General features: G+C 35.8%; 1 protein-coding gene and 1 long non-coding RNA gene across 2 annotated transcripts in view; both read right to left on the bottom strand.

Moving 5' to 3' along the window:
* PFDN1 (prefoldin subunit 1) overlaps nt 1–18,857 on the bottom strand; it is a 59,455-nt gene extending 40,598 nt beyond the window's left edge. The window contains exons 1-2 of the mRNA XM_079144013.1: nt 18,736–18,857; nt 16,279–16,445 (exon numbers count right to left, since the gene is read on the bottom strand). Coding sequence (XP_079000139.1) covers nt 16,279–16,445; nt 18,736–18,768 — 200 coding nt within the window. The 5' untranslated portion in view covers nt 18,769–18,857. The remainder of the gene's footprint in view (nt 1–16,278; nt 16,446–18,735) is intronic.
* Nucleotides 9,659–13,015, bottom strand: LOC306663613. Its single transcript, XR_013764487.1, has 2 exons — nt 10,770–13,015; nt 9,659–10,713 (listed from the first exon to the last, which is right to left on the bottom strand). It is a non-coding gene; the product is annotated as an uncharacterized lncRNA (long non-coding RNA).
* Nucleotides 18,858–23,845: the final 4,988 nt, after the last annotated feature.

The following is a 23,845-nucleotide window of genomic DNA, read 5'->3' as shown; positions in this document are numbered from 1 at the left end:
CAACTAAGGAAAAGAATGTTCATTTTTAAAAGTTATGAGTGGTAGAGCACTTGCCTAAGATACATGAGGGCCTGGGTTCAAACCCCAGTACTGTTAATAAATAAATAAAAGTGACCTTTGCATACTGATACACAAAGACAAAGGGAGGTACCATATAGCTCTTGGAGATGAACTAGTCCTCTAAGAATGATCACACAAAACTTTACCACCGTACTAAGCAGCTAGCCAAACATGGCTAAAAACCCAGACTGTCACATTATCATGTGACTGAATGATTCAGAAACACCAAAAATTAGCATGTCGTATTAAACCATTTTTAAGATGAAAATAAATGTGTAAATTCGCATAGCTAAATTATGGAATCAAAATCTGATGTCCATTCATAGATGAATGGATTCAGAAATTATGACACACACACACACACACAAAACGGAGTTCTACTCAGTCATAAAAAAGAATGAAATTATGACATTTGCCAGTAAACAGATAAAAATGGAGAATATCATGCTGAGTGAAATTAGCCAAACTCAGAAATTCAAAAGTCAAATATTTTCTCTTGGTATGTGGGAGCTAGAGTAAAATAAAGGAAAGGGGGAGGGAAGGATATGATAATATGAAAAATCAATAAAATATAAATTACTAGACAAGCAAAAGGAGTCAAGTAGAGCAGAGGTAGGAGAATGGAAGAGGGGAGTGAGGACCAGAAGGAAAAGGAAGAGGGAAGAGAGAGAGGGAAAAGGGGGAGGGATATGGGGGATCATGAACTGAAACCGATTTCCATGCATATATGAGTTTGTCATGATAAACCCAACTACTATGTGTTAACTATAAAACTCTAATTTAAAAAATGTTAAAAAAAAAGAAAGAAAAGAAATGTGTAAAACAGATAAGGATTTACATAAAAATGTTATCACAATTATCCATGGGTTTACTAATTGTTTAAATTTGTTTTTTCAAGAGGTATAAGAAAACAACTCTGAAAGTGCCTCACATGTACACTTAAATAAATAAATGGATGGGAAAAAACAAGAGCCAGCCAGGTTTCTCACTATCAGCTAAAATTACAGATAAGCAAAAAAAAAGACTAGAATGAACTCTATGGTAGTGAATAAGAACAGGAGATGTCAGTGTGAACTCATGGTTAGCTTAATATACATATACTGATGAACAGACACAAAAAAGTATAGATATGTATACACACAAGTTAGTATATATACATCTATAGCCTGTCTCTATTCACTGAGAGAACCTAGAAATAGTGAGACCTCAGTGACAACAAACACCCAATGACCAGAAGTTAGTTTCTGAACACTATTCTCCAATAAAAGGAATCAGGACTTCTTAGAGAAATGACTGAATACCAGGTCTTGGGCAGGGAAATTTAAGATGAACCTGGAGTACCTCATAATACAGGAAAGTCAGGAAGTACCATAAAAGCAAAAGGCTAAAAATAATGGCGGGGAGGGGGCACCCATGGGAGAAAATATTTGCAAAATATATCTGATAAAGGACTTGCATCTTAATTATATGAAGAACTCTTAAAATTCAACAATAAGAAAACAAACAACTCTATTTAAAAATGGGCACATGATCAGGACAATTACCAAAGAGAGACAAATGAATGCAGATAGACATCATATGTCATTAGAGAATTGTAAACTATAACAACAATGAGCTATTACCCACCTACTATAATAAATAAAATTCAAATCTGACCCATCAAATGCTGGTGAAAGTACAAAGCAACAGAAACCCTCATCCACTGCTGGCAAGACTGCAAAAATGGCACAGCCCACATTGGAAAACAGTTTGGCATCTTCTCATAAAGCTAAACATAATCAAGCAATTGCATTCCTCAAAATGGACCCAAATGAGCTGAAAATTTTTTTATACATAAAAACCTACATGAGTTTTTACAGCAGCTTTATTCACAATTGCCAAAACTTGGAAACAGCGAAAATATCCTTTAATGAGTGAAAAGACAAACTATGGTATACCCATATAAAAAAGAATGCACTATCAAGCTACAAAAGGACATGGAGGAAACTTAAACACCTATTGCTAAGTAAAAGAAGTCACTGTAAAATGGCTACATAGCATGTAATTCCAACTATATCACCTTCTAGAAAAAGTCAAACTACAGAGACAGTAGAAAGAACAGCAGTCACCATGGAGAAGAGGCAGCAGGAAGGATGTGGTGGGGAGGAAGGAAAGGGTGAATAGATGGAGCACATGGAATTTGAGGGACAGGGAAACTATTCAGTATGGTATATATGGTGGATACAAGACATGTCAAAACCCAGGACTGGACAAAGAATGATCCCTAATGTAAACTATGAATCTTAGTTTACAATAACCTGTATACCCATGTTTTGAGGCACTATTCATAATATCCACACTATGCAATCAACCTAGATGCCCATCCACAAATGAATAAAGAAGATATGGTATATATACATAATGGAGTATTACTCAGTCATAAAGAACAAAGTCATATTCAGTGGCACACCTACTTGAAGTCTGAGGAAGGAGGATCACAAGTTCAAGGCCAACCTGGGAAAGAGAGACACTGTCTCAAAATAAGCTCAGTGGTACAGCATCCCTGGATTCAATTCCCAGTGCAGAGGAAGAGAAAAGAAGAAGAGAATGAAATCATGATATCTGAAGTAAACTGGATGAACTAGAGACCATCATGTTAAGTAAAATAAGCCAGACACAGAAAGATAAGTATGGCAAGTTTTCTCTTCTATGTTGAGTCTAGAATTTAAAAAAAGAAAAGAAAAAGAAAGAGACAGTCTAGAAGTAGTGGAGGGAATGAACACTAGAGAAGAAAGTGGGGGAGTAAGGAAGAGTAACAGAAGGGAGGATATAATCAAAGCATGACATATGCTTTTATGGAAACATAGTTAAACCCATTAATTTGAACAATGTGGGTTATTAAAACAAACACACTAAAACTATTTTTTCGCTATTTCTTCACCAATTTTGACAATTATACCATACTAATGTAAGTCAATAACAGAGGAAACTGGGGAAAGAGGAGGTAGAAAGGGAATATGTGAGAGCTATCTATTCTTTCTGCTTACTTTTTCTGTTAAACCTAAAACTGTTTCAAAAAAATAAGTTAGGAACATGTTAAAAGGACATGGGCAACAACCTGAAAGACCTCTCAATGCCCAAACATATCTCACTACATTTCCCAGACTGTCCCTTAGAGTCAGCCTCTATTTGAACAACAAAATAAACAATGTAGTGCTAGCTAGGGGTAGTGGCACATGCCTATAATCCCAATTACTTAGGAGGCTGAGACAGAAAGATGGCAAATTTAAGGTCAGCCTCAGTAACTCAGTGAAACCCTGTATTAAAAATGAAGACGGGGGGGGGGCTAGGGTTGTGGCTCAGTGATAGAGTGCTTGCCTGGCACATGTGAGGTACTAGGTTTGATCCTCAGTACCACATAAAAATAATTTTTAAAATTGAAGGTTTAAAAAAAAAAAAAAGGCTGGGGATTTAAGTCAGTGCTAAAGCGCCACAAGGTTCAATCCCACTAGCAAAATAACAATAATAAAGTAGTACTAGATCATAACTGAGAAATAGAGCACTTGGACCTGCTGTACCTCAAGCAAAAAAAATCTATAGAGAACACTGTAGGCTCAAGTCTAACTCTGAGGGATGCTGTTTCATCTCTATACTGTACTATCCAGTGCTATATCCATAAAACCTTCCTTCCCTTTCTTCTCCACTGCATACACTGCAAGCACTACACGAGATTCTCAGCTATAATCTCTATCCAAAGAATTCATTTATTTTCAAAAGTTCAACCGGTACAATGACCCTCAAAATGATATCGACCCCCTTAATCTGCACTACATTCAGCATCTAAAGGTCATTTCTACTTGCATGTCCCACATTAAGCTCATTTTATCTATCCAACATTCCGGACAAGCAGTTTCAATGCCTCAACTTCAGCCTCTGTTAATGCTATCACTAAATGCCTACTCACCTAAGTCCCAAAACTGCAGGTATCTTCCTTGCTTCCTATAATCCCAATTTATCACTTCTTTTCATACCCTCTATATCTTCCACCAACTTATGTCCTTATTACTACATTGCTTAATTATTTCAATGGTTTTTCTCTCTGTACTCCCTAATTAAACTCTATTTAATTCATTCTAAATATATATCAACAGCTTCCATGCAGTTACCCTTTAATTGTTGATCACCACAATGATTGTTTGTTTATGACTTTAGCAGATGCTCCCAGCTGGTTATCCAATATCTGTTACTTTTTCTTTGATGTACAGCCGAGTTGTGTTTGAATCCCTCTACTTCCCCAATTAACTCAGGAAAGTGAAGTCGAAGCTGAATCAAGTCCTAGTCTTGATTCATGTTATCCATCATGACAGTTCATCCTTTATGATTTAAGCCCAAGGACATGACTCAGTTTTTGTCATGAAATGTGAGGGGTGACCCATTGGAAGACTTCTGGAGAAGATTCGAATATTATGAAGATGACACAAGGAAACATGGTACTAACTCTGGATATTTTCACGTCTGAATGAAGTTCTTGGAACTCCTAAAGCCAACCTAAAGATGGAGTTGGTAACCAAAGGAAGAAGGTAAAGGGAGGAGTACCAAAATAAGTGAAATAAAGCCTAACATACAGTCCCTGAGGAGGCCTGATGTACACAACATGAGAAAATCTCTTAAGGGCATATGCTCAGTGAAAGAAGTCACAGTCAGAAACAGATACAGATACAGATACAGATACACAAGGTGTGAAGCCAGGACATCAGGTTCAAGTCCTAGATCTCTCACTCCAGGCAGATCAGTGAACCTGCCTGAGCACAATTTTCTCTTTTCATACAAAGAGGATAATAGCACTTGCTCTGAAAAATCCACAGGTTTAAAGATCAAATAGTATGAAGAAATGATTTTATAAACTAAAATAATATAACATATTGCTACTTTGTGTATTGATTTCACTGGTGTACCCAGGGCTTGGACTTTTCAATTGTCTGTGGTATTGCCTTTTAGTTGGTTCTTCTAGAGGAGATGAGTTAAGTCTGTTTCTTTGATCTAAGCAAGGTAGACTGGCTCTTTCTGAGAACATCTTTTGCAAATCAAGGGCTAATGTAACCTTTTCAAATGGTTATTTTTAATTTCTGAAAGGTGATTTTCTTTACTTTTCCCTAAGTAGCCTTTGGCCTTTCAAGTGGCTGTGAAACCATTGCCTATGGTTTCCTTTTCTTTTCAATTTTCAATTTATCTGCTTTGTTGTTGTTTGTTTATTTAACTTTTGCAATACACATACTTGTTTACAAAACATACAAAGACTGGAAAACTCAACAATCAGCAAATAATGCAATTAAAAATTAACAAAACACATACAGAGCTATTTCATTGTGGAGGATGATCAAATGGTAAATAAGCATATGAAAAAATACCCAGCATTATTTGTTTTTAGAGAATTTCACATTAAAACCATTAAATGGAGCTAGGGTTATAGCTCAGTGGTAGAGTGCTTGCCTTGCATGCGTGAGGCACTGGGTTCGATCTTCAGCACCACATAAATAAAATAAAGGTATAATGTCCATCTACAACTGAACAAACAAACAAAAAAAATGATACCTAAGAGACTGCCTATGGTACAATAAGTATATATACATGTACACATATATGTATACACTATTTTTGTTTGCAAAATAAAGTGTTAACAGTGAAAAAAAAAGTGGTACATACTGTACTGACTGCATTTATATATTCCATTTATCTGAAGTTCTAAAATAAGAAAAATTAATCTACAGTAATAGAGATCAAATTAGCAATTGTCTAGAACAGGGATTGAGGGAAGGGAAGACTGACTTGGAAGAACTTTTTAAGGTAATGAGATATTCTACAGCATAACTGAGGAAATGGATAAATTCACTCAGCTGTAATGTGTGTATGCATGATAATGGGGATTGAACCCAGGGCCTCATCCATGCTGGGCAAACACTACCACAAGCCACATTCCCAGTCCTCCAATTTTACTCTCAAAATTAGTGCTTTTGGGGCTGGGTTGTGGCTCAGTGGCAGAGTGCTTGCCTAGCATGTTTGAGGCACTGGGCTCAATTCTCCGCACTGCATATAAATAAAGATCTGTTGACAACTAAACTAATACTATAAAAAAAAAAATTAGTGGGCTGGGGATATAGTTCAGTTGGTAGAGTGCTTGCCTCGCAAGTACAAGGCCCTGGGTTCAATCCCCAGCACCGAAAAAAAAATAAAATAAAATAAATTAGAGCTTTTGAGTTGGTGATGCAGCTCAGTGGTAGAATACTTGTGTAGTATGTGCAAGGTCCTGGGTTCAATCCCCAGTACCATTTAAAAAAAAAAAAAAAAAGAAAGAAAAAGAAAAATTCAAATAAAATAAAATTAGTATATTTTGGGGTATATGTTCCACCTTAATACAGTTGATTTGAGTAACACAGACAATTAGTACTATGGTAATCCCTGCTTGTCCATGAGGAATATGTTCCAAGACCCCCAGTAAATGCCAAAAACCACTGATAGTATTAAACCCTCTATATACTATGTTTTTTCACATACATACATGACTATGATAAAGTTTAACTTATAAAAATTACCACAGTCAAGAGATTAACAATAATAATAACCAAATGGAACAATTTTAACAACATACTGGTCTTTTTCAAAATATTTGTACCATACTCATCCCTCTTGTGATGATGTGAGATGATATACTTCCATGGTTAGATGAAATGAGATGAATAAGATAGGCATTGTGATGTATTGTTAGGCTACTACTGAGCTTCTGATGATACATCATAAGGAGGATCATTTCAATCACTGAGCCATATTGATGTCAATGTGAATGATGTCAAGAACAATTTGATAACCCGACAGCTAAGTGACTACCAGGTGGACAGCATTATGTTGGACAAAGGGATGATTCAGGTCCTGGGCAGAACAAAGTAGGACTGCATGAGATTTCATCATACTACTTAAATACTGAACAATTTAAAACTTATGAATTACTTATTACTGGAATTTTCCATTTAATATTTTCAGACTGTGGTTGACTGTGGATAACTAAAAGCATGGAAAGCAAAACTGTGGATAAGGAGACTACTGCATAGTAGGTCAGATGGTAATAAGGGCTGTCAAGAAATAAAAAGACAAAAAATAGTACAAGAGGAAAATACGTATGTAATTTTAAATAGGATGGCCACAAATGGTCTCACTGCCTTTTCAGTAATGACCTGAAGAAAGAGCAGTGTGCCGTGAAGATACATGTAAAAAAGCTTCAGGTACAGAGACCAGCAAGTGGAAAAGCCTATGTCTTTTTTCACTGATGAAATGGGAACCCATCTAAAGATTTAAACTAGAGTCATCTGACTTGTTTTTAAAGGACGACTTAGGCTGCTCAGTTGAAAACAAGACTAGAATGTGGCAAGGACGGAAGCAGGGAGTAGTCAGGCGGTAATTCAATGGTAATTTAGACCAGGGCAGTGTCAAGCAGAAAGAGTTCAGATGATGTACAAAATTTAAAAACAGAATCTACAGTATTTGCCATGGATTGAATATAAGATTGAGTGTGAAGAGTCAAGGATGACTTCAAGATTTGGAAGCACTGGAAGGACAAGAAAAGCCATTTCCTGAAATGAGGATGACTGAGAAAAATGGTTTATTTGTTGACAGCAAGAATTTTATTTTGGTCAAGCTAATTCTGAGATGCTTGTTACATTATCAAATGGAGATGTAAATTAGGCAGCTGGATTTACAAGTGTGGAGTACAGGGGGGTAGTCTAAGCTAAAGGTAAAAATCTGGGGTTTGTATGTAAAACAGCATTTAAAGAAGTAAACCTGGATAAAGACATGGATGAGTATAAAGAAGAAAAAAAAAAATTCAAGAACTAAACCAAAGGTTAATCTAATATTTATAAGTGTGAAAGGCAAGGAAATAGTAAAGGAGACTAAAAAGGAATGGCTACCAAGGTAAGAGGAAAACCAAGAGTTGGTACCCTGACGCCAAGGGGAAAAAGTGCATTAAGGAAGAAAGAAAGACCAGCTGGACTAAAGACTACATCAAGTAAGATCAGAACTGAGAATTTACTGGAATTTCTAAGAGAATCATAATCTCTTCAGGAAACCAATTCCACATAAAAATATTCCCTGTTCTAGGTAAGTGACACACTGCTAGGTTCAACTTGTACCAATTAAAAATCACTGTCTATTTTAAAATCAAAACTACTCCTGAAATGGAAGCAGTACTATGTTAATCTATTTTAAACATGATGCTTATTTTGGGCTACTATCTGGCATTCTAAGAATTCTGGTAAATAATCACCTCTGATGTTTACCACTTTTACACTGGCCTTACCAAACCCCAAGCATTTCCACACATAAGCAAGCACAGAGCTATTCTACAACTTTTTTTGAGATGTGATCTTTATTTTACTAGTAGGTTAAAATATAACACTGAATAAAATATAACCACTAGACAGTTAAAAAACTTACTGTCACACAATTACTGAAAGACATACACAAAACAGAAAACTCCTGGTACAAAAGCAGAGAGTCGTAGAGAAATATAAATATACTTGGGCACATAGCCTCGGCAACTTAGCAAGGCCCTAAACAATTCAGTGAGACCTTGTCTCTAAATAAAATATTTAAAAAATATTAAAGTCATGGTTCAGTGGTTAAGACTGGTTCAATTGCTGGTACAAAAAAAAAAAAAACTTGGGCACAAAAGTCTCAGACACACACACAGAGGATGCATATTGTGCTTCAAATCTTTTTATTCTGAACCATATAAAAGGTTGGGCTTAGGGTAGTCACACTCTTTTGTATTTAAAGTTACATTTTTAATACTAGGCTTCCGATGCTAAGAAAATTTTTATATGAGAACATCTCAAATCCTCTTCAAAGCCAAAATACTGTCTTAAAGAAATCTGGTCCATTTCAAGTTCCTCAAAACAAGAACTGGTAAAGAGTTCCTGGACAGGACAATGAGATACTCTCCCAGACACATCCAAACTTAAATTCAAAAAATAAAATGTGCATACATTCTTCACAAAAGCACAGGCATAAATGGTGCAAGCAACACACTATAAGCTTACTTACTCCATCAGGGTAAAAGTTATTTGCAATACCCAGCAACTCTAAATATAAGTAATAAGAAAGAGAAAACTACTAACAAACTATTACTGACCATATCTTCATACATGTAGACTGACTCTTACCTTTTAGGTCAATATTTTTCTGGACTCTTTTCAAACATTACATTAAGCAGATTACATTCCTTGACACGAACATTTCAGTCATCTCAAACAGATTAGATACTAAATTTTTCCTAAATCTGCAGCTAAAATCAGAAAACTCTTAGTACAGATTAAACTGTTTTCAGAGAAAACCAGCTAGAGTTAAGTCAGTTACAACACACAGTTCCTCAGGGATAACAATTCAAGACTGGTGTTACCTTTGTTTTTATTTATACAGGAACAGCAAGTAAAATGGTACTTTTCAACCTTCCTTCAGTTAACTACATTGATTCTTGCTTATCACCAACTGAGACACAATGAAGTATCACTGTATTGTTGCAAAACCACTACTTTTATCCAACAGAAGAAATTCTTTGTATTTAAAAAAAAAAAAAAAAAAAAAAAGGCCAGGTCTTTTGATGTCAGGAACAGACAGAAAGAAGTCCTCCAAGTAAACTTGTTTTTTAAAGAAGTTCAAAGCCTAAAATAAGTAAACCCATAACAAGGACACATTAAATACTCTATTTTAACATGTTAATACTCAAGATAACAGACTTCTTTTTACCTTTTTAACAAAGACTTCTAATTAACATGACATTTTCAAAATTAATTTCCCATTTCAGTGAGAATCTTTAGATTCTGGGGGACCTGGAAGGTGAATAAGGGTAAGAATTATTAAAAAGTACTCATCTGTAGAAGGAACATGATTATGTACCTCTTACGCAAATGTTTGCTAACCTCTCCTGGCATAAAAACAGTGATGTCACTCTAGACAGCAGTAGGACAGAGTTATAAAGAACATTAAGTTTTCAAATCACTGACAACTTTAGAAAATTAAGAACATTACTCAAAAATCTCTCCCTAGAGTACTACATCTGTGGAAGAGGAGTGTATGTCCATCTGGGGTTACACACATATTTGACATCAACAGAACTGAAGTCATTTCCCTCTGCACAACAGGAAAAGTTGTTTTTTTCTTCCCCGCCTCCCCGCAAGAACTCTGAGCAATGAAAGCCATGACTTTAAATGACTCTGTATAAAAACAGAAGAAAAGGGTGGGTCATATTCTACTAGTAAAAGCAGCTAAGCACCAAGAACTTTTAAAATAAAATCCAAAAAATTAAAAAAAAAAAAACACAAAATTTCTTATCTTTTAAAAATTATCTTTGCTTTGTTTTCCCTACTCTAAAATAGAGACTAACACCTTTAAAGAGCACTAAAAGCATTTATAAATTTGCAATATGGCTCTCACACCAAAGTATTCTACACATTTTTTCCCTACTGTAGTAAGCACTAAATATTGAAACTTGATTCTGATGAGAACAACAATATGACTATTTTTACTACACTATCAACAGTATTTACTACATCAAGACTTTTTAACTTTATTTTCTAATCTCAGGAATAAAATATAGTATGACTAGTTCTCCAACTTAAAAATTACCTCAAACATCTCAGGAATAAAATATAGTATGACTAGTTCTCCAACTTAAAAATTACCTCGAACTGGGCCAGGTGTGGTGGCACATACCTATAATCACAGTGGTTGCAGGGCTGAGGCAGGATGGTGGGTTGAAAGTCAGCTTCAGCAATTTAATGAGGCCCTGAGCAACTTAGCAAGACCCTTTCTCTAAATAAAATATAAAAAGGCTGGAGAGGTGGTTCCATGGTTAAGCACCTGTACCAAAAGAATAAAAAACCCACAATCTCAAACTGGCTGGAAGATCAACTCTAAGGCTATATGAAAATATAAAAGGGCCACAAAACCTAAGGCAGCAGGTTTTTTATTAAGATTTAACATATCTGAACTTAGAAAAATTGCTAAATTATTCATTCTGCCTTTACCAAATATCACAATTCGAATTAAGGGCAACATCCACAATAACAAGATCCCCACAAAACCAACCTAAGATTTAAACTAAAGGTAGTTCAACCAAGCAGTCATGAAGAGTTCAGATTTCTACAACCTAATTAGGTGTAGAAATTGCTTAACTAGGCTTTTTAAAACGTGTTACCGAACAGGAATACATCTACTGTTTAACTTTCTACCTGTGTGCCATTCATCTTAAATTTATACCTCTGGATCTTTCAACCATCAGAGATCAACCACTGAATTACTTCAGCAAGTAGAAATAGCAACCCTGTTCCCAAACAGCAATTTCTGCATTGCTAGACACTTATCTAGTTGATGGATTTATACCATTGTTCATTCTTAGTTCCTTAAATGTAAAAAATACCCACAGAATGGTAACATACCTCTAAATTAGTTTAAATATGGCACATAGCTATAATTAGTTAAGGTTCAAGCTTTAAAAAGGCACTTATGATTTTTCTCAAAGGCTAATCTACTCAAGTTCCTCCTATATTAACAAAAATAAAAGCCTAATTTGTCTCTCTTGAAAACTAGAAATGTTATTTATGTAATGCTCAAACAAAAAAGGTGTTAGAATAAGTTCTCACACCAAATCAGAGTCAGGATCATATTGTTAATAAATTATCTATAAGTTTGGTATTTATTCTAATGATGGTTCTTTGAAATGTTAGCATGATTAAATATCAGTTATGTGTACTTTGAAATATAATTCTTACAAAAACATTAATTTTTTAAAACACTTATCTTCTACCATGCAAAGTAAGAAAACCCCTACAAGTAACTTAGTTCTTATTCATGAAAAATATTGAAAAGATATAAGAAATATTCATATAACATTTATTTAAAATTTGTATTCCCTCCTTGCATGCTAGAAAGATGCAAAGACGAACACTTCCAAATATTCAGACGGATCATCCCACAGTTGTAACTTTCATCATAGTTCTCAAAGCAGTATGGTGAGGTCAGCTCACAAACAGCTTAAGTAGCAAAACTAGAAATTGGTGGTAGTAGTATCAGGCTACATAACAGCCTCTCCAAAGAATATGAAGTAAGAGAACTAAAATGTGCTGGCAACATGCCAAAAGACCGGATGGAATATAGCTGTGAGCAATCAGTACTAGGAGCTTACAGTATATAGCAATTCATCTCCTCTGATCCTATTGGTTTGACTTTCCTTGTTTTAAACCAAAAATAGCCATGCGTAAAATTTAACACATTCAAACCTCTCCATACTTATGAGCTAAAGGGCATTGCAGGTCTAAATGATTTGTTAAACACATACCCTTAAAAGAAAAATCTGTCTTCTATGTAAGACAAGGAAGGTAAAATGGATATCATTATACTGATATCAATCTGCACAGAACAGCCTTTATTCTCCAAGAATTATACTTCCCTCCAAATATTTCTAAAGGTTTGGATTTTTGACACTGTCATTTCTGAATGCCATTTAGAATTAATCGACCTTCTCAATGGAGTTAATAAACAATCAATCCTGTCAGTTAATCCTTTTAGATAAAAGGACAATTTTGGTCAGAAATTCTGACCTTAAAATGTTACTTTTATAATTTCACCTTGACTAAATTATATATTAAAATCAAATAATAAACACTGATTCTTAAGTCTCTGACACTTTCCAAACCTAATTTTTCTTTTAAAGAACCAAAAGAAAATTAGTTTTCAGGCAAGAGAAAATCAGATTCAATTCAAATCAATACATATTTAACACCTATTCTATGCCAGACATTATACCAAGAAATGAGAAAACATAAATGAGAAAAACCAAATAGCCAGAATAAATATGTAATTGCCATACAGACACTACACTCAATCCATGACAGATGTCACTAATCAATCAGAACATGTTTAAAGACCACATGAATGACACATAATGGGGGGAGGGAAGGGTTAGTGTTAGGGTTAGAGTTAGGGTTAGGGTTAGGGAGGGGGGCAAGTATGGAGGAAGGAAGCACTGTATAGAGGGAAAAGAGGGGTGGGAGAGGAGGGGGGAAGGGAAAAAATAACAGAATGAATCAAACAACATTACTCTATGTAAATTTATGATTACACAAATAGTATGCCTTTACGCCATGTACAAACAGAGAAGCAACATGTATCCCACTTGTTTACAATAAAAAAAAAAAAAAAAAAAAAAGACCACATGAAACTTCAAGTCCCCAACAGATAACACAAAACCTGTAGAAATAAAATTTATGTGCTATCCAGCCTGAGGTTAGATGGGTAATTTAAGGACAGGTTATGAATGACCATGAATGCTAGGCTAAGTTTAGATTTTATCCTGTGGACAAAGGAGGATGCACAAAGGATTTTACAAAAAATATTAACATGATCAATTCTGGCAGATATAAGAAGAATGGATGTGGACAGAATGAAAGCAGGAAGAACAGTGAAGATGCTATTACAATAGTAAGGCAAGAAATAGAGGCCTGAATTTCACAAAAGAAAAATATCTACTGCAGGTTCTAAAAGAGTTTTTGAATCTTATAATCTGTGATTATAAATTAAAAATTTGTGAAAATTAATATTGTAATCAGAATTCCCAAATAATTCTCAAAAGACAATTTAAGGTAAACACTAGAATTAAAGAAGTGAATCACAATGATACCCAAGATTACTCAAGATCATAAATTCAGAAATAGATATTTCAGGTTTAGCATCAAGAAAGAGAACATCCTCATGACCAGACTAACACTCAGCAAGTCTTTTCTTCCTTTCAGGGCACTAATACTCCAGCCAAACAACAAACAGTACTCACCTTACATGCCCTACAACGCAGGGTCAAACTCATACTCCCAGTAACATGCAGAAAGCCCAAAAGTCAAATTTAAAACAAAAGATTGTCCAAACACTTAAAACTATACATTTCTTTAAAGAAACATAATTTGTATGAACTAAATCTTCTGAAAACATCATTCTACTATTAACTAATCCATATCCAAGCCTTTAAACTCTAAAATTCTTTGCACAGAATATAACCTATCTGGAGGATTTTGGACATATTTAAAAAAAAAAAAAAAAAAAACTATCCTATCACTTCTGCAGAATGTTCAATAAATGAAATTATTCCAATTAAAAATAAAAACTTTAGCTCAAAAGGCCAAAGATACTAAAAAAGTGTTTCTATTTTGAAAAAAGATTTTTTAGGTGTTACACAAGTACAGATTTAAAATCCAAGCACAATGTGCTAATAATCGTGCTAGAAAAGCTAGCATTACTGTTTTAAGATTTCGGGATATTCACATTAAGGATAAAAATTACCCTATAGTAAATACCAATGTACTTCATGCTATACAGACACATAGTTCTACTTTGTTCTCATCCCAATTCTTTTGTCCCATTAATAAATCCTCAATTTGGGACTCTCTCTTACAAAGGAGCCAAAATGAAAAAAAACTCAGATAAAATTTATGTGACATATTTGTCCTTCTAAGAAAGCTAATCAGAAAAGTTTACTATAATCCATCTCCTACCCAGAAAGAAAGAAATTAGTCAGGAACAGGGTCTATTTCTCATGATGTCATCCTGAAGTCATTACTAAATTTTACACATGCTATGCTTCCTTCAAGGCAATCACAAAACAAGTCATCCCAAGACTGAGGTCAAATTCCATTCTAACTAAGAGACCTCCGAACTTGAAGTAATGGTGCACTTAAATAAAGATCAAATTCCAGAAAAACCCTCCTCCCCTATCTTCCCCACCTAAATAAAAGTCTTCTCCTTTTAGCTCATAGGAATGGAATGTGACCTGTACTTAACAGCTTTTCCATTCCTCATTTTCTGCTTAGAGAATATGAAGCCGTCCTATTCTCTCTCTTAAGAATAAAGTTTTGGCCAGGCCTGGTTGCCCACACCTGTAATCCCAGTGGCTCAGGAGGCTGAGGCAGAAGCATCTCTGCTTCAAAGCCATCCTTAGCAACTTAAGCCCTAAAGCAACTCAGCAAGACCCTGTCTCTCTAAATTAAATACAAAAATGGGCCAAGGATGTGGCTCAGTGGTTAAGTGTCCCTGGGTTCAATCCTTCCCATCCCTGGCCCTTTTTTATATTTTATTTAGAGTCAACATCTCACTGAGTTGCTTTAGGACCTGGTTAAGCTGCTCAGGCTGGTTTTGAATTGGAGGTGCTCCTGCCTCAGCTTCCTGAGCTGCTGGGATTACAGGTGTGCGCCACTAGGCCTGGCCAAGAATGCTTTTAAAGAGGGGGGAAAAAAAGTAAGCCACACGCAGTGGTACATACCTGTAATCCCAGCAACTCAGTAGGCTGAGGTAGTAGGATCACAAATTCAAGGTCAGCCTCAGCAACTCAGCAAGACCCTGCCTCAAAATAAAAAACAAAAAATGGCTAGGGATGTATCTTACTGGTAAAAGCACCCCTGGGTTCAAATCCCCAGTACAAAAAAATTTTTTAAATAAAATAAAAAGGGGAAAAAAAGTGAAATTTTGGTGGTTAATTGTGTAATAATAATTAGAACAAAAGGTAAATTGACTTACTAGATTTCTCACAAGTTTTCCTATTAGAACAATGCATGACACTTAGAATGAGAGTGTTTAAATGGCAAATGAATATTTATTTTTTTATTTTACAACTGAGGTCAGACATCTAAAAAGATTTATGATTTGTATGATTTCTAATAAATTAAGTAAAGAAAGGGAGATTCTACCAAAATAAATCTTCACAAAATGCCTAAGAACATTTTCCCATTAAAAAAAATCATATTTTTAGCATTAAAGCTACATACTTCTCTTTTCTCTATAAGAAAACAGTAAAATATTTAAGAAATGTACTTCAAAGTGCTTTTTTTTTTATTGGACAGTATTGAACCCAGGGGCACACTACCACTGAATTGTATCCCCAAGTCTTTTTTTTTATATTTTATTTGAGACAGGGTCTTGCTAAGTTGCCCAAGGCTGGCCTCAAACTTCAAATACTCCTGCCTCAACCTCCTGAGTGGCTGGATTTATAAACATGTATCCATATATCCATCCTCAAAGTGTTAATTTAAACTATCTATGTGGGGTTCAATTCCTCACTTTAAAAAAAAAAAGAAAAAGAACAAATTCTATGATTTAATTCAGACAAAAGCTCTCAAGACAACAACATTAAGGACTAATTTTACTTACATTCTTCCTACACCTTCATACATGTTAGTCTCATCTACCAAAGTCATAATCTCTGTATCAGTAAGATGCGCATGCTTTTTCGTTCTGTTTAGCTGTTCAATCTGTATGTCTGCAAGCTTCACCTTCTGCTGAGTGTCAATAACTTTGGCTTGAAGCTCTGTGAAGGCCTACGAAAACAAGTACTTAATTTAGCAGTTTAAACACTTCACAAAAAAAATTTAAGTCAAATCCAAACTTATTAGAACATCCTAACCAGAAACTAAGCTGTGAAATTTACTAATGCAAACATCAAAGAGTCAATATAAGTGTAATGTTAACTACAATTAGCATTACAGTTAGTTATGCTAAATACTGAATTTATCTATCCTCTCCTTAGAAGATGCAATCAGGGGCTGTGACGGTAGCTCAGTGGTAGAGTGCTTGCCTAGCATGTGTGAGGCACTGGGTTCCATCCTCAGCACCACATAAAAGTAAATAAAGATATTGTGTCTACACAATAAAAAAAAATTTTAAAAAGATGCAATCAATTATAAAAAAGCAAAATAAATGAACATTAAATATAACCATATCAAGTAGCCAAAAAATATTAAAAACAACCCAATAGAGGATGAAATCCACAGACTCAAAGTAAGAAACATCCAAGTAACAACTGACTAGATTTGTAATACACAACTAGATTTCAAAGCACCTTCCCACATTAGTTCAAAATATTAGCACAGGAATATTACTGAGAACTTTAATGAGGGATATAATAATACATATCTCACTCCTCCCAATAATCCTAAGGAAGGGGTGGCAGTTTCATCATTCATATATTACACACAAGTAACTAAATGAGTCAAAAGAGAAAACTGGCTTGCACAAAGTTGAACAACTATTAGGTGGAAAAGGCAAATACTTCAACCCATTTCTTCTGACCCCTTAGTAAAGGAATCTTTTCATTCTACTCTCTCAAATACTCAGAAAGCAAACGTTTTAAAGAGAAGGACCAAAACAAAAAGAGAAAATGCTAGGCAGTGTGAGAACTGCATCATGATCTTCATCTGCACATACCAGGCCAAATGTGACCCTTATATACACTACTTAACTTGGAAGATAAACACAGTTCTTGGATACTTTTATTGAAGTGCCTGGAATGACTTTCACATGTTGTCAGATTTATGCCTTAACAACATTTGGTAGCTGCAACACACGGCAAAGGCTACTGCTTAACTTTTATCCTGACCTTGTTGTCACCTACTAGTAAGGTTTCAAAAGATTTACTTTGGAGGTAGACAGGTGTCTGTAATTTCCTACTAGTTTAACCTACCCCCCCCCCCCAAAAATTGTAAAGGCACTAGATAAAAATCTTTAAACAAGTCTTTATTATTATTATTTAACACGTTGTCAGTCTTCTAAAGTCTGCAATCATTTTCTATTTGCATTCATAGTCCATATTATCAACAAATTCAAATGTAGGTAAAGTCATTCACAATTGTACTGTTAGTTTGTTCACTAAACCATGAAATGGCTTAAATCTGAGCAGAAAAAAAAAAAGGTAAATTTTTAAATGCACAGTTTTTTAAAAATATAAAATGCCAGGTATCATTTCAGTTGTTCTGCATTTTATGCAAAGGTTAACCAAAGGCAGTCATTTAAGTAAGGTATTACTCACCTAAAGACACTAAACTAAAACAAAAAAGGTGAAAGGTAAATCAGACAAAAATGAACATAGTCCCCATCTTTGAAAACTCCGTAGGAAAACATATTTAAACTAGTAAAATACACACGGTTTGGATCAGTAGTGTAGTTAGAAGCCTGACCACTCTCAGTGGCAAATGTTTCTGAGTAACGATCCATTAACAAGAAACTGTTTGAACAAGAGAGAAATACAATCCCTTCTGATACTTTACTGGAAAACTTTACTAGATTTTTTGACAAGTCTTTCCAAAAGGGGCCGGGGAAGGGAGCTTAAGCCCTGAAATGAACACTGCTATGTCAACGTCAGATTTTTTGAAGTGTTGACACTACTACCTTTCAAGGTATGGTATCCAATAAATGGTTGAACTCGAGGCTTCTCAAAGTAAATAATGAGGTCGAATTATAGATACCTCAGTTCCGGCAGGCGTTCCGCAGGGGCTTCATTTGAAACGCTCTCTTCAGTTCTTACCATAAAACTAAATACCTGAAGCTTCCAAATGCAGTGGAAGGGCTCTAGAACTCAGAATGGGGAAACACACTGGCGACGGGTTCCCCATAGGCAGGTACACTTATCCCAGCCTAACCAGTTCTACCCAGCAAGACACGCTCGCCCCTAACCCCAGCTAGGAGCGCTGGTCCAGCCTCAGGACTCTAGGAAACCATTCCTTCCTCCCCTGTAGCCGCTTTCCTGCTAAGACTGGGCCTCCCTCGATATTCTCGTTCACAGTCCTTAATGCCCCAAAGAGAAGGTTCTGCCTGCTCAAGACCCCCTCTCACCTTCTTCAACTCCAGATCCACGGGGGCCGCCATCTTGATGCACTCTCTGCGCCTGCGTGCTGGGAGAAAGCTAGAAAGAGGGTGGGGGAAGGGTGCGCCTTAAGGTTTGGTTGTCCGCTTTCCTTCTGCGCCTGCGCCAGAGTCAAACGAACTCGTCTCCTCCCAGCAACCCTATCCCAGCGCCTCTGACCCGTGACCCTTAAATGTTCGACGTTCCAATTAAGTTGGTCTTCGCTATGTAACCGGTCAGGTCGAACTTGCTCCTTTACATCTTCCAAGCCAAAAATGCAGAATTTTTTTGTGATTTTATGCGATTTGACAAACAGCTTTGTTTGTGCTTCTAAATTGAGATGTATAAAGATCAGTTCAACCCCTCATCTGTCGTACAATCTTTTTGTTAGTCCCTGTGTTGTCAAGGATAATAAAGACCAGAGCTTCAAGCATACCATTGTGGAGAAGACCATTAGAAAACTTGAAGCTTAGTTAGAGTGTTCTTCCAAAGAAGAACTTATTTCTTCGAAGACCTGTAGATACTGTGGTTCTCATGATAAGCCAAATAAGTTTGCTTTACAGAACAAACGGAGCCGGTGCTGTGGCACAAGCCTGTAATCCAGGGAAGCTCGAGAGACTGAGGTCGGAAGGATCACCCGTCTCAGCAATTTAGTGAGGCCCTAAGCAACTTAGCTAAACCCTGGCTCTGAATTAAAAATAGAAAGGGGTGGGGATGTCGCTCAGGGGTTAAGCCCCCCTGTGTGCAATCACCAGTACCAAAAGAAAAAAAAAAAAAAAAGATTCTAAGCTGGGAGTGTATAGCTCAGTGGGGAACACCCGCATAGTATCCACAAGGCCCTGGGTTCAAAATGGAAAACCTCAAACAAACATTCCCCTGGCTCATTCCAAACTTAATTACTTAGAATCTTGGAGAGTAAGGGCCGGGAAAGTTGGCAAATCTCCCCCATGACTTGATGATGCAAATTGTCTGCAAGGCACATCTTGAGAATCTCTGGTGTAAAAAGACCTGGTATTTGAACCAAATGAACACATAATAATTGGCTTTTGAAAATGAAATTCTTTTACCTATCCTAAAAACCATTAGAGAGGTAAAAGGGCAGGGAGTTTGGAACCAGCCAAATCTGAGTTCAAGGATTGGGTCCACCTTGAGCATACTGGTTTCATTTACTAGCTGTGTGGTTTTCAGGAATTCACTTATCCTTGATGAGTTTTAATCTCCTCATATTTAACTTGAGAATAACAATACTGACCTAACAGTATTATCGTGAGAAATAAATGATCTCAGGATGAAATGCTTCAAATGTAGCACCATACACGTGGTATGTGCTCGATAAATAGTTAAATTAATATCGTTCGCATTGTCCTGTTTGTCTTTTGAAGTCCAGCAAATTAGTAGCATATTCCCTGTCATACAGAACAAAGATAATTTCTCCTTTGAACTCAGCTCAGGACAACTGTTCCTCTTTCAACACATGACCCTTTGTGGCTGAGGATGTAGCTCAGTAGAGTGTGTGTGTCTAGCATGCACAAGACCCTGGGTTGCATCCCCAACACCAGAAGGAAAAAAAGAGACAACTCTTTCTTCCTTTTAAAAACATTCTTTGGGAGGAAATGAAAAACAACAATGTAAGTCAGCAAAGGGAGGAACTACCTTAAAGAAAAATCACTCAAAGGAGAAACCAAGCCAACTTAAAAACCAAAAATAAGCCAAATGACTGGGAATACAAATCATATCTTAATAATAACCCTGAACGTTAATGGCCTAAATTCATCAATCAAAAGACATAGAATGGCAGAATGGATTAAAAAGAAAGACCCAACAATATGCTGCCTGCAAGAGACTCATCTCATAGAAAAAGACATCCACAGATTAAAGGTGAAAGGATGGGAAAAAACCTACCATGCACATGGACTCAGTAAAAAAGCAGAGGTTTCCATCCTTATATCAGATAAAGTGGACTTCAAGCCAAAGTTAGTCAGAAGGGATAAAGAAGGCTATTTCATACTGCTAAAGGGAAACAGAAATCAGGAAGACATAACGATAGTAAATATTTATGCCCCAAACAATGGTGCATCCCTGTACATCAAACAAATCCTTCTCAATTTCAGGAACCACATAGACCACAACATCATAATTCTGGGTGACTTTAATGCACCACTGTCACCACTAGATAGATCTTCCAAACAAAAACCAAACAAAGAAACCATAGAACTCAATAACACAATCAATAACCTAGACTTAGTAGACATATATAGAATATTCCATCCATCAACCAGCAGATTCACTTTCTTCTCTGCAGCACATGGAACCTTCTCAAAAATAGACCATATGTTATGCCACAAAGCAGCCCTTAGGAAATGCAAAAAAATAGAGATAATGCCTTGTGTTCTATCAGATCATAATGGACTGAGAGTAGAAATCAATGACAAAATAAAAAACAGAAATTACTCCAACTCCTGGAGACTAAATAATATGCTATTGAATGAAACATGGATAACAGAAAACATCAGGGAGGACATTAAAAAATTCTTAGAAGTCAATGAGAATGACGATACAACATATCAAAATCTCTGGGACACCATGAAAGCGGTACTCAGAGGAAAATTCATTGCAAGGAGCACATTCCAGAAAAGAATGAAAAGTCAACAACTAAATGACCTAACATTACAGCTCAAAGACCTAGAAAAAGAAGAACAGAATAACAGCAAAAGTATAGAAGACAGGAAATAATTAAAATCAGAGTTGAAATCAATGAAATTGAAACAAAAGAAACAATTCAAAAAATTGACAAAACAAAAAGTTAGTTCTTTGAGAAAGTAAACAAAATAGACAAACCCTTAGCCACACTAACAAAGAGAAGGAGAGAGAAAACTCAAATTACTAAAATTTGTGATGAAAAAGGAAATATCACGACAAACACCACTGAGATACAGAACATAATGAAAAGCTACTTTGAAAATCTGTATTCCAACAAAATAGAAACTACCGAAGACATTGACAAATTTCTAGAGACATATGCTCCTCCCAAACTGAACGAGGAAGACATACACAATTTAAACAGATCAATATCAAGCAAAGAAATAGAAGAAGCCATTAAAAACCTACCATCCAAGAGAAGCCCAGGACCAGACAGATTCTCAGCCGAGTTCTACAAGACCTTAAAAGAAGATCTCACTCCAATACTTCTCAAAGTATTCCAGGAAATAGAAAAAGAGGGTACCCTACAAACTCATTCTATGAAGCTAATATCACCCTCAGACCCAAATCAGGAAAAGACACATCAAGGAAAGAAAATTTTAGACCAATATCCTTAATGAATATAGATGCAAAGATCCTTAACAAAATATTGGCAAACCGTATCCAAAAGCTATATTAAGAAAATTGTGCACCACAATCAAGTGGGGTTCATCCCTGGAATGCAAAGATGGTTTGACATCTGTAAATCAATAAACATAATCCATCATGTCAATAGACTTAAGGATAAGAATAATATGGTTATTTCAATTGACGCAGAAAAAGCGTTCGACAAAATACAACATCCCTTCATGCTCAAAACACTAGAAAAAATAGGGATAGTAGGAACATACCTGAACATTGTAAAGGCTATTTATGCTAAGCCCATGGCCAACATCATTCTTAATGGAGAAAAACTGAAACCATTCCCTTTAAAAACTGGAACAAGACAGGGATGTCCTTTTTCACCACTTCTATTCAACATTGTCCTCGAAACTCTAGCCAGAGCAATTATGCAGACTAAAGAAATTAAAGGGATACGAATAGGAAAAGAGGAACTTAAGCTGTCACTATTTGCTGATGACATGATTCTTTATTTAGAGGATCCAAAAACCTCCTCCAGAAAACTTCTAGACTTCATCAATGAATTCAGCAAAATAGCAGGCTATAAAATCAACACGTATAAATCTAAAGCATTTTTATTTGCAAGCGATGAAACAGCTGAAAGGGAAATGAGGAAAACAACTCCATTTGCAATAACCTCAAAAAGAATAAAATACTTGGGAATCAATCTAACCAAAGAGGTAAAAGATCTCTACAATGAAAACTACAAAACATTGAAGAAAGAAATTGAGGAAGACCTTAGAAGATGGAAAGATCTTCCATGTTCTTGGATAAGCAGAATTAATATTGTCAAAATGGCCATACTACCAAAAGTGCTATACAGATTCAATGCAATTCCAATTAAAATCCCAATGATGTACCTTACGGAAATAGAGCAAGCAATCATGAAATTCATCTGGAAGAATAAGAAACCCAGAATAGCTAAAGCAATCCTTAGCAGGAAGAATGAAGCAGGGGGTATTGCAATACCAGAACTTCAACTATACTACAAAGCAATAGTAACAAAAACAGCATGGTATTGGCACCAAAATAGACAGGTAGATCAATGGTACAGAATAGAGGACACGGACACAAACCCAAATAAATACAATTTTCTCATACTAGACAAAGGTGCCAAAAATATGCAATGGAGAAAAGATAGCCTCAACAAATGGTGCTGGGAAAACTGGAAATCCATATGCAACAGAATGAAACTAAACCCCTATCTCTCACCCTGCACAAAACTCAACTCACAATGGATCAAGAACCTCCAAATCAGACCAGAGACCCTGCATCTTTTAGAAGAAAAAGTACTCAGCTATAAAGAATAATAAAATTATGGCATTTGCAGGCAAATGGATGAAATTGGAGAATATCATGCTAAGTGAGATAAGCCAATCTCAAAAAAGTAAAGGACGAATGACCTCACTGATAAGTGGATGATGACACATAATGGGGGGTGGGAGGGGGGCAAAAATGGAGGAAGGAGGGACTGTATAGAGGGAAAAGAGGGGTGGGAGGGGTGGGGGGTAAGGGAAAAATAACAGAATGAATCAAACATCATTACCCTGTGTAAATGTATAATTCCACAAATGGTATGCTGTTACTCCATGTACAAACAGAAACATGTATACTACCATTTGTTTACAATAAAAATGAATCAAAATTAAAAATAATTTAAAAATAAAAAATAAGAATAAAAAATAAAATAAAATAAAATACACACTTTGGAGTAGGGCATGTTGACATGTTTGAATTCTG

The sequence above is a fragment of the Sciurus vulgaris genome, assembly GCF_902686455.1.
Source record: "Sciurus vulgaris genome assembly, chromosome: 6".
NCBI lineage: Eukaryota > Metazoa > Chordata > Mammalia > Rodentia > Sciuridae > Sciurus > Sciurus vulgaris.
The sequence above is the reverse complement of the archived record's forward strand: the minus strand, read 5'-3'. Positions and strand labels throughout refer to the sequence as shown.